The 18,342-nt window shown below is 37.3% G+C and overlaps 1 protein-coding gene across 1 annotated transcript in view; it reads left to right on the top strand.

The window, feature by feature from the left end:
- CNTN6 (contactin 6) overlaps positions 1-18,342 on the top strand; it is a 324,176-nt gene that overhangs the window by 228,338 nt on the left and 77,496 nt on the right. The window contains exons 8-10 of the mRNA XM_005695718.3: positions 8,734-8,918; positions 15,197-15,333; positions 16,920-17,049. Coding sequence (XP_005695775.2) covers positions 8,734-8,918; positions 15,197-15,333; positions 16,920-17,049 — 452 coding nt within the window. The remainder of the gene's footprint in view (positions 1-8,733; positions 8,919-15,196; positions 15,334-16,919; positions 17,050-18,342) is intronic.

Below are 18,342 nucleotides of genomic sequence, written 5' to 3'. Positions count from 1 at the left end.
GGAGACACTATCAACCAACGGATAGTTTTCTTTTTTTTTTTTTTCCTGCTATTACAGTGTTATTTTCAGCCTTACTATACCTTGAAATTATGGGCTCCTGTTTTACGTTTCATGTACCAATTAGTGCTTGCACTGTGGAGTAAAAAGTGGCCATAAAAGTCTTAGGAACTTGGGAGAATAGAACCTCACTGTCCCTGTGTGGATGATCATGGTACTGAGACAATTTAGCAAACTTTTTTATAGGTTCTAACTTTATATTTCAGAATTTATTCTCATAATATATATCCCCATTTTATCCTTTCAAGCAGCCTTTCATGTACCCATTGCTATCTCTAGTTATAAGGAGAAAGCTGAGGCTCAGAGATGTGAGGTAATCTGCACTCAATCACACAAAGCTTGCCTGTATCCTACAGGCAAGTACTGTTTTGCTACCACTGATATTAAGGCCAAACTATTTGTGGGCTTTTCAACTGTCTGCAACAAGTGTAGTGTCAAATATCAGAAAAATGCATGCACACGATAATGTTTTCTCCCCCAAGGGAAACCTGGTATAGACACTGACCAGGAGAACAGGATCATGACTACATTTAGATCTCACAGAGAAAAAAGAAAAAAAAATTCCTTTTTTCCATAATAGTGAGATTGCTTTTCTACAGAACTCATGAATTTATCCATATTGTATTCCCATAGGACAATCTTATATCCCAAGCTCTTTGTATGAATATTTCAGGTTGAGGAAATGAAAGCAGTTAGTTGAACAGTCTGAAAATTGAACAGAGGAACTCTGTGCTGGTTTTGTTATTCTGCTTCCTACTCTTCGATTAAAAATGGCCACAGACAGGATTTTCTGAAATGAGGTTCAAGTTAAGAATAATCCCAAATATAAGCATCTTAGGAAACTGGTTCTCTGCACCAGTTTCTACTTAAAACTTGGTATAGCCTGGATTTAAGCTGTGGATAATGAGGTTTAAGAAATCCAAGGGAAAAATATAAGCTTTCTCAAATAGCACTAGTAATGAAAATTCTATTTATGGGCTAAAAGTATAGAAGTGAAGCAGAGTTTCTACAAGTGTGGGAAGAGCTTTAATTTAACTTCCAATTCAGGTTGAATTAGGCCAGATGGTTAACAAATATATTCTCTGTCTCCAAATAAAATTAATAGGATGCTCACTCTGTAAAAGCACAATGACAAGAGAGTAATAAGTAGAAGTCCTCATGGCAATGCTACTTAAGAAGCACAAAACCAGAGGAAGAGGGAAGAAAGATTAATAAAAGGGAGAGGGAAGAAAGAAAAAGAGAGAGGGACAGGAATTGAGTAAGGAAGAAAGATAGAGACAAAGAAGGAAAGAGAGACAGAAAGGGAGGAAAGGAAGGAAAGAGAAAGAAAATTTGCTTTTATGACCTAGTAGTCTTTTAGAACTGTGCAGACTCATGTTTCAGGAAAATATAGATACAAAATAAGAAGAGGTTTCTGTAAAGTTTTCTGAAATACACAGTTCATGAATGTCTCATTTGTGCTGTGAGGAAACTGAATGAGAGAGTTGCTTCAAACTTGTTTTCTTTTCTGAGATTTGTATTCAAGCTGGATTTTGACCGCATTTGTTAAGTTTTTTTTTTTTTTAAAAAAAACAGAAGTGTGTGTGTGGGGGGGGTAGGGGGTGGATTTGGAGCTGAAAGGGAAATTTTGCCAGAAATGGCTGATACCTGAAGTTACAGGATGATGGTGGTATCATGTATTTTGACTTAACCCTTTAATGACAGAGCTTCAAGTGGTATAATAAGAACCCTCATTCTGAAGACCCTTCAAAGATCTCCCTGTTCCATTGAATTCTTCATACATTAATATATGAACTGTGGATTTTAAATAGACCGCTTATTTTAAATTAAAATGAACTGCCAGGGCCTATTGCATCACTGATACCATCAACACAGATAAGCTAGATAGGTCTTAAAAAGAATGTTGAAGCCACAGAAGGAAAAGGAGTCTCCTAGTGCTAATAAATGAATGGGTGGCAACTCAGACTTGGAAGGTGGATCACAATAAATTAGCTTGTACTGGAACTCTAAGTGGAAGAGAATTGGCAGGTAATAATTTAGCAGAAATTACCTGTCTAAACGTGAGTACCATTTCAAAAAGGTAATTAGGATTGTTAGCAGCTTCCAGCTGAATATTATTAAACTGAGATGACATATGGACACCATCTGTCACAAGCCTGGAACATAGTAAGCACTCAATTAATGGTTATTGCTATTCATAAATAAATGCTTAGCTTTCTCACAAAGCATTTTTTTTCCTCTTTGGCGAAAGTTGTCTAATTACTTTCCTCCCTACTACAATGGTCCTAGATGATTTGTCAAGTTAAAAAAAAAAAAAGTATTTTACAACAAAGCATGCTATAGCTCACTTGAGAGATCCCTGCTCCTACGATAAGGAAATGAACATGATGGCTATGATCAGAGGCATTAATTATCTCCTTAGCAGTCAGTCTATCAAACAGGCAGAAGCAGGACATTTACTTCCAGAGACATATATGTGTGCTTGTGCACCCATTTCATGTACAGTATGGAGATCTGATTTTAGTTTATGCATGATTCATAAATCAATTTATGTTAAATGCCTAGTCATACAGAGTTCTTGAAGGAGAATAGAAAACAAATAAACATAAGCTAGGATTCTTATTTTGAAATGATAAAAATAATAATTTAAAATTATTTTTAAAGTCATTAATACAAAAATACTCTTTCATGTGTTTTAGATGATATTAAATGTATGAGATGTATATTAATACTATTTAATCTTCACTATAATCCTGCAAAATATATACTAGTATTAAGCCCTATTCTCAGCTTCCTGGGTAGCTCAGCAGGTAAAGATTCTGCCTGCAAAGCAGGAGACCCTGGTTAAATTCCTGGGTTGAGAAGATCTCCTGGAGAAGGGATAAGCTACCCACCCTGTATTCTTGGGCTTCCCTGGTTGCTCAGACAGTAAAGAATCTGCCTACAGTGAGGGAGATCTGGGTTTGATCCCTAGGTTGGAAAGATCCCCTGAAGGAGGGCAGGGCAACCCACTCCAGTATTCTGGCCTAGAGAATCCCCATGGGCAAAGGAGTCTGGCGGGCTATAGTCCATGAGATCGCAAAGAGTCAGACATGACTGAGTGACTAATCACAGCACAGCAAGCTCTATTCTATAAATGAGAAAATTTATTTTATAAATGTACAATAAAATATAGCTGGTAAGTTTAAGAATTACACTCTGCTCTGTACTCTATATATAGTATTCTAATAGCTTTGCTATTAATATTAATATAAGTATTAGTATTTCATTGCTTACATAGAATGGTATATCTTAGAAAATTTAGCTTACATTTGAAATTGAACTCACTACTAATATAATTTCATCTTTTGTTGACTTTAGTTTTTCCCACACACTGTCCGCTTGGGATGGCTTCAGAAAAGAGAGAGGGTGTGAAATCTAAAGCAATTAATTGTTAAGTACTAACTGGCACTTGCCTTTGGCACTTGCCATCTACCTCTACAAGGATTAAATAATGTGTTGTTGTAGCTACTGACTTTCAACATCCCCTGAAAGGAGTTCAGGGTAGAGAGCAAAAATGAGGTAACCTGTGCTCTGGGTAAAACTGGCAGAATAGGTCTTCAGATAGTTAGATATTTTCAGGAGCTGATTTTATGAGCCTGATTCTTATATCCTCTGATATCTAGAAAAGCCCTAAAATTCATCATGATGATGACTCCTCCTCATGACTAGCAGAAGCCTTTTGCAAAAAATATGTGCTTTACTGAACATACTCTCCCTTCACCAAAATCACATGTATACTGATCTTTCCCCTACCTCTTTGGAACAGTTTCTCAGAGACATGCTGTCTCCCTGGTTATAATCCTTACTTTGTACCAATAAAACATAAGTCGCCACTGTCACGTGGTTCATTCTTTTAAAATCTACATCATTTATATCATTTACTGTCTTCATAAGACATGCCCAGACTAAATGAGAACTTTTCATTAAAACAAATGTGCATTTTTATATAATCTATGCTTTACAGTTATTCTCCCTGACTCTATAGCACACATGATCAGTAGTAATCAAGAGGCTCCTGACATTCATATTTTGTAATGACATAACAAATCTGAAAAAAACCTTAACATTGAATTAGTACCTGCAAAATCATATAAAATTTGATTTTTCGCCCATTAAAAATTTTAACATGAAATGCAGCCATAAAATGCACTTGATAAGACTCAATTAAAAAAAATAAATGTTTGAGTGACTATTTTTGATAGTTTAGTTGCTCTGAGAATTCTAAAATATCCAGAGGGTAAAATATAGTATCCTAAAGAAATGTACTAATACCATGTTATATAATTCAATCACACAGGTAGAAAATATCTTTACAACTTTTTAACCCAGGTATTCAGCTTATTTCTTAAGTCTTTTTTTTTTTTAAATGAAAGTAGAAGGAAAACTATGCAAGCAGGCATAAGGAAAAAAATGACTATTGACTAACAGATATATTTGAGGTTTTTTTTTTTTTTTTTGGCGTTGACATTATTTAATATAGGCAAGTGAAGAATTCCAAGTTACCTTTCTTTGTGTTAGCCTTGGTTTTCATACACACTGTCTCCAGTTCGTTGGAAATTGTTGCCTAGAACTGCCAAGTATACATCCTAACATCTGAGGAAAACTAGTGACAAAAGATCCTGTCTTTAATAGCTCTTTCAAAGGCAGTCCCAGAATTGATCTGGTTGTGTTGTCTTAGTTACCATAGTTGACCCACCATGGTGGCCACAATACACCAATTTCTAATGGCAAGACCTGAGTTTTGTGCTCACTCCTGCATCCAGATGTGCATGCATGCATGCTTAGCTGTGTCTGACTCTTTGCAATCCCATAGACTATACAACCTGTCAGGCTCCTCTGTTGATACTGGGGTGGGTTGCCATTTCCTTTTCCAGGGGATCTTCCCAATCCAGGGATAAAATCCGTGTCTCCTGCATTGACAGACAGACTCATTACCACTGAGCCACCTGGGAAGTCCTCAGAGGTGAGGTCCATCCAATTCAAATCCAATGGACTAAAGATAGGAAGCACTGGGTTTTCCAAAGAAAATAAAAATGCACACACAAAAATAAACACATGTCCAATGCAGACTGAGAATCTGTCCAGTTCAGTTTAGTCTCTCAGCCGTGTCCGACTCTTTGCGACCCCATGAATCGCAGCACGCCAGGCCTCCCTGTCCATCACCAACTCCCGGAGTTCACTCAGACTCACGTCCATCGAGTTAGTGATGCCATCCAGCCATCTCATCCTCTGTCGTCCCCTTCTCCTTCTGCCCCCAATCCCTCCCAGCATCAGAGTCTTTTCCAATGAGTCAACTCTTCGCATGAGGTGGCCAAAGTACTGGAACTTTAGCATCATTCCTTCCAAAGAATACCCAGGGCTGATCTCCTTTAGAATGGATTGGTTGGATCTCCTTGCAGTCCAAGGGACTCTCAAGAGTCTTCATCAACACCACAGTTCAAAAGCATCAATTCTTCGGCGCTCAGCCTTCTTCATAGTCCAACTCGCACATCCATACATGACAACTGGAAAAACCATTGCCTTGACTAGACAGACCTTTGTTGGCAAAGTAATGTCTCTGCTTTTGAATATGCTATCTAGGTTAATCATAACTTTTCTTCCAAGGAGTAAGCGTCTTTTAATTTCATGGCTGCAGTCACCATTTGCAGTGATTTTGGAGCCCCCCAAAATAAAGTCTGACACTGTTTCCACTGTTTCCCCATCTATTTCCCATGAGGTGATGGGACCGGATGCCATGATCTTCGTTTTCTGAATGTTGAGCTTTAAGACTGAGAATGCCGCTGCTACGTCGCTTCAGTCGTGTCCGACTCTGTGCGACCCCACAGATGGCAGCCCATTGGGCTCCGCCATCCCTGGGATTCTCCAGGCAAGAACACTGGAGTGGCCTGCCATTTCCTTCTCCAATGCATGAAAGTGAAAAGTGAAAGGGAAGTCGCTCAGTCGTGTCCGACTCTTAGCGACCCCATGGACTGCAGCCTACCAGGCTCCTCCGTCCATGGGAGTTTCCAGGCAAGAGTACTGGAGTGGGATGCCATTGCCTTCTCCGAGAAGACTGAGAATACAAGAGTCTAATTCTTAAATCCTTCTTCAAAATTGGAAGCTCTTATGTTAGAAACCAGTACACTAAAACTTAAACTTTCTCCATAGTTGAGTGGTTTATTAGACCAGGTGTATCACTCTAAATGTAACTGAGGTAAGAAAAACAAGCATCTATCTAGAGGTTGTTCTTTAAGTGAGAAGCTTAAATATCTCTTCAATATCATGTCTGTTTTATATTTTTTGCCTTCTAGTATAATTTTGACCTTATAGAGCATTGTTCTTAAAATATATTTCACAGTCATAGTTTTTCACAAGGATTATACTGCTCAGTTTTTGGTCTTATATGCCACTAACATTCACTTTCACAGAATATCATTTTTATGTGTGTCTAATGGCTATATAGAAGTACCATACTGAGAAGTATTTAAAGGTCCGTTACTGTTGGTATTGTAATTAAAGTATACTGTTCAATTACTGGTTCAGAGATTTAGATAAATAGGTTAAAAATTGACTCCTGTCTTCACAGTTAAAATAAAGAACATGATATAACAACTGGAAAATATTCAGCCTTTAGTGATTTTTTTTTCTTAATGTTTTAGGTTAAAACCTTTTTTAGTTGAATGTTTTGCATGTATTTTGCATAAACCTCAGAGATGCATTATCATAAAAAGATAAAGAATCATGGATTCAGATAAATATCAGAGCCTCTATTTATTTTTCTCTTTGTAAATGAATTTTCTTAGAATTTTTCTATTACGAGGGTAATACATCCTTATTGTAGAAAAATAATGGAAAAATTGAGATAAGCAGAAAAGGGAAAATAAAAGGCATTTATATCCTCACCACCTCACATGTAAACATGAAAACTTAGTATCTATTTTTAAAAATTGGATAACACTGCCTCAGACTTGGTGAAGATCTTTATCAGTGAATAAACTTTCTTTTAGAACTTTGTTTTGGAATAATTATTTAGAACTTGTAGTTCTGTATTTAATAAAATGAATGAATAAGAAAACAAGCTACCTGAGGTTACTTGTTGGCAGGAATATGCTGTTATACTACAGTATCAACCTAAAGTTATAGTGTCAAGGCTTTTTCAAAGGACAAAAACAAAATTTATTTAAATTATGATTTTTGTATTTAATTAAAATTCAAGTTGTATTTGTCACTGTATGCTAATTCTGAGAAAAATAGACAAATCAAACATTGATTGGTGAGTATTCCTTCTGTGAAATATGTGTGAGCATATTTATGACTTTCTACACAGTGATTCGCACATCAGGATCCTCATTGCTGGCCAATGAAAAATTCTTGAGGCTTCCACAATTTTGTTGCTTTGAAAGCCTCTAGTGAATTTGAAGCCTCTAGTGAATCATCACCAATTATCTGCAGTTCTTACAGCTCAGATTCTATAGATCTTTATTCGTTAACCACTTTGTATATGATTGGGAGGTTCTCCTATATTATTTTTGAGGACTTGGAAAAAGTCCTGCATCTTCTATAGAGGTTATAATTTGGTTTTGCAAAATGATTTTTACTATTATTAAGCTGAAAACATTTATAAGAGAAATTATTTAAGCACCTGAAAATCTATAAAGAAATGAAAAATTACTTGAAAATAGGAAAGATGTTAGTGCTAATAGATTGGGGTTGATTTTTCAAATGATTAGTTTATTAGGGGATATTTTCTGGTTAGAACTTTATAGCCTACATTTTCATTACATTCTTATATCTGTAAAAGTAAGGCCTTCTTCACCATGAATTTCTAAATTCATCTCTATTTTTGACACTTAGATTCATATATTATAAAATATATTTTTTTTGCTGCTTAAAAAGATAATCATATTAGATGAAATATATTGCATATAACATATTAAGCTAAATTCCTAAAATAAAGGAATTGTTTCCACATTCTTTCTGAAAAGAGACAAAGTACAATGCAAAGATTTTTTTTAATGTCATTAAAAAAATGTGTATAAATAATACATTCTTTTGAGGATAGCAGATCCTATACTACCATTTCATTCGGGTCTGTTATATAGTACTGATCTCTTTTGATAATCTAGCTCACCAGTCATGTATGTCTTCAGTTACCTATTAGTGCCAATTTAGCTATACAGGAATCTGAGTTTTTGTCTTAGAATCTGTAAACACAGAAAGAAATTGCCTCCTCTTAAATATCACATCCTCACAGAATTTCCTGACCTTCATATTTAAATTGATACAATCCTGTTACTATCTCTGCAGGCTCTTTCCTCTGTTTCAGTTATTGCAATTTACAAATCTGATTTTTATATTGTGTTTATTGTCTGCTTTCCCCTCTAGCTGGTGAGCAACATGAGGACAGAAAACAGGTTTAGTCATCAATTTATTCCCTGATCTTACTACCGTGACTTGCTCATGGCAGGCACTTAATAAACCATTAAAATTGCTGGATGAGTGAATGCTGAATGACTGCGTAATCTGAAAACTAGTCACAATGTAGTAGATTTGACTGATATTTTTCCTTGAGAGTTAAGCTTAAGGAATTCTTATTTTATCCTGCTGTCGTAAAGACTAAACCATCTTCTATTCTAATGAGGTATAACTGTTTAGTCCCGTCCCTGATATTAGTTGGAGGAGGTTGGATGGAAGCCCATTGCCGGGGAAAGTCAAATTCAGCAAATCCCAAGCTACCCTTGAAATCCCGAACTTTCAACAGGAAGATGAAGGCTTCTATGAGTGTATTGCAAGTAACCTTCGAGGAAGAAACCTTGCAAAGGGTCAACTCATTTTCTATGGTGAGCTAATAGAATTTCAAAAAGTATATGAAATATTTGGTGATATCCTTCATAGAAAATAGTGAAAGTGTTTAGCATGTTGTGGGCAAGTGTCATAGGAGAAATAGAGAAGACACATTTCCAAGTAAAGATGCCAAAGTCAATGATTAGCCGATGGGAATGACCATTTTTAAAATATGGCTTTAATTTCAGCATAGTCTATGCATGTTATTGTTTATTATAAATTCCTTTGAAAGATGAGCAGTGTTGTGTTAAAAGCCATAGAAGTTTATAACACAAAGTAAAATGGAATTCAATATATTTCCCTTAATAAATTCAGCAGCAGCCTGTGACAATCTTAATGATAATCGCAAACAGAAATTACAAAAGGAGAAAATGACAGGAGAAGCATAATACTTATGGTAGTTTTCAGTATTTGTTTATGTTTCCCAAGATTGTCTACATATATGTAGACAAGAGAAAAATAAACTCATTACTTCGTTTAAAAATATAGTTGTCTCAGTTATCAGAATCTCTCATGGACTTAAGAGAGATGATAAAAACATATATTTTCTAATGTTTGTCCTTGTGTCTTCTTTCCTCCAGGCCAAAATATACACTTGCATGTAGTTCACTTTTTTTTTTTTGACATCAAATAAACCATAAAATATACCTCAGGATTGTCAAAATGTTTGCTGCTTTTAAAATATTCTTAACTTAGCTATATTTAACATGTCTGTACTCAGGTCAGTTTGGTCACTCAGTCGTGTCAGACTCCTTGAAACCCCATGAACTGCAGCACGCCAGGCCTCCCTGTCCATCACCAACTCCCAGAGTTCACTCAAACTCATGTCCATCAAGTCAGTGATGCCATCCAGCCATCTCATCCTCTGTCGTCCCCTTCTCCTCCTGCCCCCAATCCCTCCCAACATCAGTCTTTTCCAATAAGTCAACTCTTGCATGAGGTGGCCAAAGTACTAGAGTTTCAGCTTGAGCATCATTCCTTCCAAAGAACACCCAGGACTGATGTCCTTTAGAATGGACTGGTTGGATCTCCTTGCAGTCCAAAGGACTCTCAAGAGTCTTCTCCAACACCACAGTTCAAAAGCATCAATTCTTCAGCACTCAGCTTTCTTCACAGTCCAACTCACACATCCATACATGACCACTAGAAAAACCACAGCCTTGACTAAACGGACCTTAGTCGGCAAAGTAATGTCTGCTTTTGAATATGCTATCTAGGTTGATCATAACTTTCCTTCCAAAGAGTAAGCGTCTTTTAATTTCATGGCTGCAGTCACCATCTGTAGTGAGTTTGGAGCCCCCAGAAATAAAGTCTGACACTGTTTCCACTGTTTCCCCATCTATTTCCCATGAAGTGATGGGACCAGATGCCATGATCTTCGTTTTCTGAATGTTGAGCTTTAAGCCAACTTTTTCACTCTCCTCTTTCACTTGCATCAAGAGGCTTTTTAGTTCCTCTTCACTCTCTGCCATAAGGGTGGTGTTATCTGCATACCTGAGGTTATTGATATTTCCCCCGGCAATCTTGATTCCAGCTTGTGCTTCTTCTAGCCCAGCGTTTCTCATGATGTACTCTGCATATAAGTTAAATAAGCAGAGTGACAATATACAGCCTTGACGTACTCCTTTTCCTATTTGGAACGAGTCTGTTCTTCCATGTCTTCTGTATTAGAGGACTTTAAAAGCTGTATTTATTTATGGCCAAAAGTCATTTTCTGTATGACATGTTTCTATGTGACACATTTATAATCAGTAATAAAGTAATTGGAAACAAAACTATATATTTCAATAACTAAAGTTTCAAAGGTATTGTAATTACCTAGAAGGAATGCTAATTAAGTTTATACATGTGTTCTCAGTCACCCACCCAGTCTTGTCCAACTCTTTGTAATCCCATGGAAGGTAGCCTGCCTGGCTCCTCTGTCCATGGAATTCTCCAGGAAGAATACTGGAGTGGGTTGCCATTTCCTCCTGACAGGTCCTCCTGATCCAGGGATTGAACCGTTCTCTCTTGCATTTCCTGCATCAGCCTGCAGATTCTTTACCACTGAGTCACTTCAGAAGCTGTCAATTGAGTTTACACATATATTCTTTTGATAGCTCCTATTTTTTAATCCAAAGTCTCTGGACTCTTGCATTCTTTTGTAAATAAAATTGTGAGGCTGTAACTGGGAGATTTTTTAGGAGCAGCAAAATATTACACAGGCTTTGGCTAATAGGTATGTCATTTTTCTACTAAACTGACAAATATATAGATAAAAAAAAGTTAACCATAAAATTGATGTCTCTATAAACTGGAAATCAATAATAAAGTACTTTCTCTCACATTAATAAAGCAACTGCTAGCTTACATAGAAGATTTTACAAATATTAATTCACATAATTTTTATAGCAATAAAGTGTAGAAATAATTTTCAGTGATATTATAGGCAATTAACCTTTGATGAATTGAACAAGATCTCAAATAATGTTTGCTAGATCTGAGATTAGAACCTTGAACAATCTTCTAAAATGAGATTCTGCCCAGTCTACCATAGCTCTTCAACCTGGTCACCTAAGTCTATTCATAAGACCGATGGAAATGAAAGTGAAAGTCATTCCATCGTGTCCGACTCTTTGCTATCCCGTGGACTATACAGTCCATGGAATTCTCCAGGCCAGAATACTGGAGTGGGTAGCCATTCCCTTCTCCAGGGGATCTTCCCAAACCAAGGATCAAACCCAGATCTCCCACATTGCAGGTGGATTTTTTACCAGCTGAGCCATGAGGGAGTCCCAAGAATACTGGAGTGGGTTCCTTCTCCAGCGGATCTTCCCAACTCAGGAATCAAACCGGGGTCTCCTGCAGTGCAGGCAGATTCTTTACAACTGAGTTACCAGGGAAGCCCCACATGATCTATTATCACAATCAAATTAGCCATTTAAGAAGTACAAATGGTCTTTGTGGGAGCATAATGGGTAATTGGTCAATAAGACAAAATAATGCTTCTTGTTCACCTATTTAGTTGTCAATATGCTCCCAAAGGGCTTCCAAGGTGGTGCTAGTGGAAAAGAATCTGCCTGCCAATGCAGGAGATATAAGAGACCCCGGTTCAATCTCTGAGTAGGGAAGATCTCCTGGAGGAGGGCATGGCAACCCACTCCAATATTCTGGCCTGGAGAATCCCATCAACAGAGAAGCCTGGTGGGCTACAGACCATTAGTGTTGCAAAGGATCAGACATAATTGAAGCAACATAGCACACACACATGCACACATATCTCCAAAGGAGAAGCGAATTGATCCAATTTCTTGAGAATCGAAAAATACCTGAAAATTTCAAGAGTCTCTCAGTCCATTATGTTGCTGTGCTTAAGTTATACTTCAGAATTCTATCCATTTATATTGGGTCCTCCTCTGGCAACCCACTCCAGGATTCTTGCCTGGAAAATTCCATGGATGGAGTAGCTTGGCAGGCTAGGGTCCTTTGTGACCCATGGGGTCACAAAGAGTCAGACGTGATTGAGTGAGCACAAATACACAACCTCCAAACTATGTTTATAAAGTATTATTTTCATTATAAATAATGGAGCACATTCAGAGGAGTTAAGTCAATTACACAACCATTGAGAGGGGGAAATAAGTAATAACACCCAAGCCTGTATGATAGACTTGAAATACTGTTGTTTTTTTCCAGGTAGTTCTGACTTAGTTGGACCTACCTGTAGTTGTAGACTTAAAAGTTTATTCTTTGGAATCCTAAGCGTCCAAAAAATGTACACATTAAAAAAAAAAAAACAAATAAAGCTTAAAGTTACTCCTATTGCACTAAGCAACAAACCATATATATATAATCTGAAACTCCTGTAAGCTATGTGGATTTTATGTGTGTGTTCATTTTTCCTCCCAGATCAAATGTATAATAGGGAGATTTCTAAACAAGTATTTACAAACTATAAATTTGAAAAATATTAGATAGAAACATGATTCAGTTTAATCAATACACTCAGTTCTTCTAAGTATTGCCATCCATTATCCCTCAAGGTTGTGAAAAGCGTGTCATGTAACTGGAGGTTGCCCTGATTTCCATAGGAGTTCATCTTGGCTTACTTTTCACCATAACAGGACATCATGATTCCTTCTTCTCCTTGACTAGCTCCCCGAAGGAACTTCTCTTTCAGTGCAAGAAGTTACAGTGGAAAAGCCTTGAAAGTCAGATATACTTGTATATCATTTCGAAGACTCTCAGCACCACTTACTCACCACTGCTGCGGTGACCTCCTCTGACACTGTATTTTGCAGGTGTGGCCTGTCAGAGTCTCATCTCAGGTGGCCCAACAGCCCATCTTGTTTCCTGCTCCAGTTTTATTTGGCCCCTTCTAGAATCTACTCAAAATTTAAGCACACACAACCTGAATGTGCTAATAGTTAATACCTGCTGCTGCTAAGTCACGTCAGTCGTGCCTGACTCTGTGCGACCCCATAGACGGCAGCCCATCAGTCCCATCCCTGGACTCTCCAGGCAAGAATACTGGAGTGGGTTGCCATTTCCTTCTCCAGTGCATGAAAGTGAAAAGTGAAAGTGAAGTAGCTCAGTCGTTTCCGACTCTTCATGACCCCATGGACTGTATGCAGCCTACTAGGCTCCTCTGTCTATGGGATTTTCCAGGCAAGAGTACTGGAGTGGGTTGCCATTGCCTTCTCCAGTTAATACCTGCACTGCCCTTGAATGACTGTGGACAAGAGCCAATGAATAAAGGTTTCCTCTTTCTTTCCTGGGCAGGCAGTTATAGAGATTCCTTATACATTCACAGAGGATGGGTTACAATCATCTCTGCGTGCTCAGTTGTGTCTGACTCTTTGTGAACCTATGGATCCTAGCCCACCAGGCTTCTCAGTTCATGGAATTCTCCAGGCAAGAATACTGAGTGGGTTGTCATGCCCTCCTCCGGGGAATCTTCCCAACCCAGGGATGGAACCCGCATCTCATGTCTCCTGCATTTGTAGGCAGGTTCTTTACCACTAGCGCCACTTGGTGGTCAACTCAATAACTCATTCTTGCATTGACTCCTTCCCTGTTGATTCTCCCTTTTCCTGAGAACTTACCCTTGGCCAGCACTCATAAACAAACACAAACATGTGACTACTTTCTGTGTACAAAATCAGGCTTCTCTATTTTCTAACTATGTCTCATTGTAAGCTGGGAAAGACTGAAGGCAGAAGGAGAAGAAGGTATCAGAGGATGAGATGAGTAGATAGCATCACCAACTCAAAGGACATGAATTTGAGTAAACTCTGGGAGCTAGTGGACAGGGAAGAGTGGAGTGCTGTAGTCCATGGAGTCTCAAAGAGATAGACAAAATCAAGCAACTGAACAGCAGCTTTTTGATAAGATTACCTAACACCTATACAAAAAGTCCTCTACAAAAGTTTGGAGGGAGAGTTAAGTACAATTATACAGGAAGCTCATCCACTCCAACATATCTAGAACAGACCTAAACAAAGGAGAAGGATTAAATGGCAAATCTAGAAAGTTTTCTATGATCATTATAGAAGAAATAATAATTTCAAAGAATTTATTTTATACACACTTGTTTCCATGAATGTTAGTAAGGATAATACTACCTTATACTTAAATGGCATTTCAACATCAATTGTATCAGTTGCTTTTTGCTTCAGAACTATGTTGAACTTTCTCAGATTAGAAAATAAGGTTTGGAAAACTCATGCCTAGAATTAAAGTTATATGCTTAACCTACATACAACTCTAAAAGTTATCATTCCCTGTCAAGACTTATACATAGGGAAAAACAACTTGATTAAAACCTACTAAAATGTGATAAGGCTGATATCTGATTTATGCTTCAAACTATTGAATTGTAATTATATTGGATATAGATACAATTATTTCAGTTAGTTCAATCTAAATATAGTTAATGGCCTTTTGCCCACAGAGGGTTCAGATTTGATATACGTTTTCTAACTTGACCTATATACTAATATCTAATATGGAATTATCATTTAGCTTGTTCCCACAGCTCCAAAATTGTTATACAGGTGTAGCAAAGTGATAGATGGCAAATATCAGTCTTATGCAAAAGGTCCACTGATATTTACAACAGAGTTTCTATTGTCCCACTTTGGGGGTCCTGCATTTCCCCTCCCTCAAATCACGAGTACAGTATTACTAGACCCAGGTAACTTTGTCCTTCTGATTTCTATAGTCCTTGAAATGCAGCATAATATTTTGGCTAACTGATTTGCTAAATAGTTGCTCTTGCCTCTTTTTGAAACAGCCCCTCCAGAATGGGAACAAAAAATCCAAAATACATACTTGTCTATCTATGACAGCTTATTTTGGGAATGCAAAGCCAGTGGAAAGCCAGATCCTTGGTACACCTGGTTAAAGAATGGTGAACGCCTCAATCCAGAGGTAAGTAGCTATGGTGTTATTAAACTTCCACCTACTCTGCTAGGGAAATTTTATTACTAACAGCAACAATGAATGTTTCTGGAATGTTTAGTAGGTGCCAGGAAATGTAGTATAATCTTTACATATCCTAATTTATTTAATACTTAAACTCAAGTGACGATTACAATTATTCCCATTATTCAAATGAGAAATTTATGGGTAGGAAACACAACTTGTACAAAGTTGCACTTAGTCAGTGATTGATCCATATTCAGATGATATCATTATCATCAACAACATTCACTGAACTCTCATATGAGCCCGGCTCTTTGTTAAATATTTTCCACACATTATCTAGTGTCATCCTCATGACAATTTTACGAGAAAGATATGATTATCATTTGTATAGTGAAAAAAAATTGTTTCAGAGGGCTTACGTCTATTTGTCCAAGGTCACAAAGCAGCTAGTAAGCGTTAGCATTGGTATTCTAAGCATAACGTGCCTGATTTCAGAACCTAAGCTCCCAGTCATCATCCAGAAACTTGGTTTTTATGAAAGCTAATAGCTGTCTCTAAACCTAGAAAAGTGGAAAACTGAGGCAGTTATCCACATTTTTCAAATTAAAGCACACTTTACAATATATAGAAAATGAGACAAGTTTATTTTTCCCATCAAACTATCCTAATAATTGTGTCAGCTCACCACTCTACTTTGCACTTACAGGCTCAGTTAGAGACACAAAGAACATCTGTTGTTTAGAACCTGAATAGAATGCGCTCTTTGTTTCAGCTTTACTGGACTTTAATTCCTTCATCCCTTTTGCAAACAACATTCCCGTGTGTCCTCCAGCCTACTTTTACTATCTTTAGAGGATGGTGATAGGTACCATGAAATATTTAAAGTTATATTTACCCTGCTAAACTATTTTATTCTATACACTCAAAATTGTACCCAAAATGGGACTCTGCAACAGACTTTGTGTGTTTAAGTATGTTTAAACATACTTCATAGTACACTGCAGAAAAGAATTTAGCTCCTTCAACTTACGTACTCAATTAGAAAATTATTGAATCATCATATTTTAATTTTTTAAGACTTTATGATGGAAAACCATGGAAATTTGCTAGTCACTCTATCCATGTCTAACATTATTGTTGACTATGCTTTCTGAAAAAATTGAAATGGTAGTGTATTCCAAATTATTTTATATACTGCATAAAATTCAGTTGCTCAGTTGTGTCTGACTCTTTGAGACTCCATGGACTGCAGCAGGCAGGCCTCCCTGTCCATCACCAACTTCCAGAATTTAATCATGTTCATGTCCATTGAGTCAGTGCTCCCATTCAACCATCTCATACCTTCTATGCAGAAAACTGACAATTTTAAAAGAAATGAGGCAACATAAAATAAACTAACCACTAAAATTATGTTAAGAACATTTCCATTGTTTTTTGAAGTCCAGAAAACTGCCCAGAATCTTGAAGTATATTAATTTCAGTTTCATAAGCAACAGGTCTCAGACCCCAGCAGCTCATAGATATACACAAATGTTAAGAGCATGCTTACAGTAATGCACTAGCATTTTATGTGACTTTTCTTTTATTAGGAAAGAATTCAAATAGAAAATGGGACACTCATCATAACTATGCTGAATGTGTCAGATTCTGGTATCTACCAATGTGCTGCAGAAAACAAATATCAGATAATTTATGCAAATGCAGAATTGAGAGTATTAGGTAAGTCATTCATTTATAGCCAAAAAATTCAAACTGACATTTTAGCAAGCTATGATTATATGTAATATGAATCTAATTTTTCTGTAAGTTAGAAATTGCTTTTCCTTGAAATAATGAGAAATGTCTAAATTAGTTTCTAAAATATGCAAAGTGAGAATTATTACTCAGCTTTGGGTGATGTGGTAACACATCAGGACTTGGAGGAACCCACTATTGGGTGAAACCAAACCAGAGGTGGCTCCCCCAAAGTTGATCTCAGCATGAGATTTTGAATACAACTCAAAAAGCATCTATTAGAAATGTTTTCAGCTACAAATAAGAAAAGAAAATCTCAATTTACAGACTTAAACAAGGAGGTATTTTATTTCAACAAGAACTTCAGACTTTCTAGGTGGCTTAGTGTTAAAGAATCTCTCTGCCAATGCGGGTTCAATCCAAGGGTCAGGAGGAGGCCCTAGAGGAGAGCATGGCAAACCCTCCAGTATTCTTGCCTGGAGAATCCCATAGACAGAGAAGCCTGGCAGGCTACAGTCCATGGGGTCCCAAAGGGTCAGACATGACTGAAGTGACTTAGCATACACACATGCACAAGAACTTCGTGGAGGGTGGGTATGGGTGGGTAGCTGAGCAAGAGCAATGTGACTTGATGATCTTTAAACTTTTTCCTCGTGGTTGTAGCCTCCTGGCTCCAGGATGAGTGCTGTACCTGCAGAAATCAAGTCCATACTGAAACCCGAAGAAGACAGAGGGGACAGCCCCGATCATTAGAAAAGCAAAATTTCCCTGCGTCCTTACATCAAACTCCTTTTATGTAATTAGCTAGAACCCTGTCACATGTCCACTCAGACCTCAAGGGAAGCTGGGAAATGAGCCCCTATAGTGGGAAATGTTGAGACAGAGCAGTTTGAGGATGATATTCTGAGACAGTCAGCCAGTGGAGTTGTCACCATAAAGGACTCAGTGACGTCTTTCATCCTGAGACTTCCTTAACAGTATAAACACAGGAGATGAGAGGAAGAATCAAGTAAAACAGTAAAGTTTTGTAAGTCTATGGGTGATGGGCATTGATTCATTTGTTTCTTCATTCAGTCATCATTTATTGAATACTTATTGTGTATTAAACCCTGAAAACAGAACTGTCAATATCAAAATGATCTTTATAGAACCTATAGTTCTACAGAGGGGAAAAAAAAAGCGCCGAATTTTAAAATATTGTGACTATTACAGTCAAGAACTAAGTAAGTGCTATCAGCTGAATATAACCTAAATTGAAGACCTTCTCTTTAAACATGT

This window comes from Capra hircus, chromosome 22 (assembly GCF_001704415.2).
Source record: "Capra hircus breed San Clemente chromosome 22, ASM170441v1, whole genome shotgun sequence".
NCBI classification, from domain to species: domain Eukaryota; kingdom Metazoa; phylum Chordata; class Mammalia; order Artiodactyla; family Bovidae; genus Capra; species Capra hircus.
Note: the sequence above shows the minus strand (reverse complement) of the source record. Positions and strands in the feature narration are given on the sequence as shown.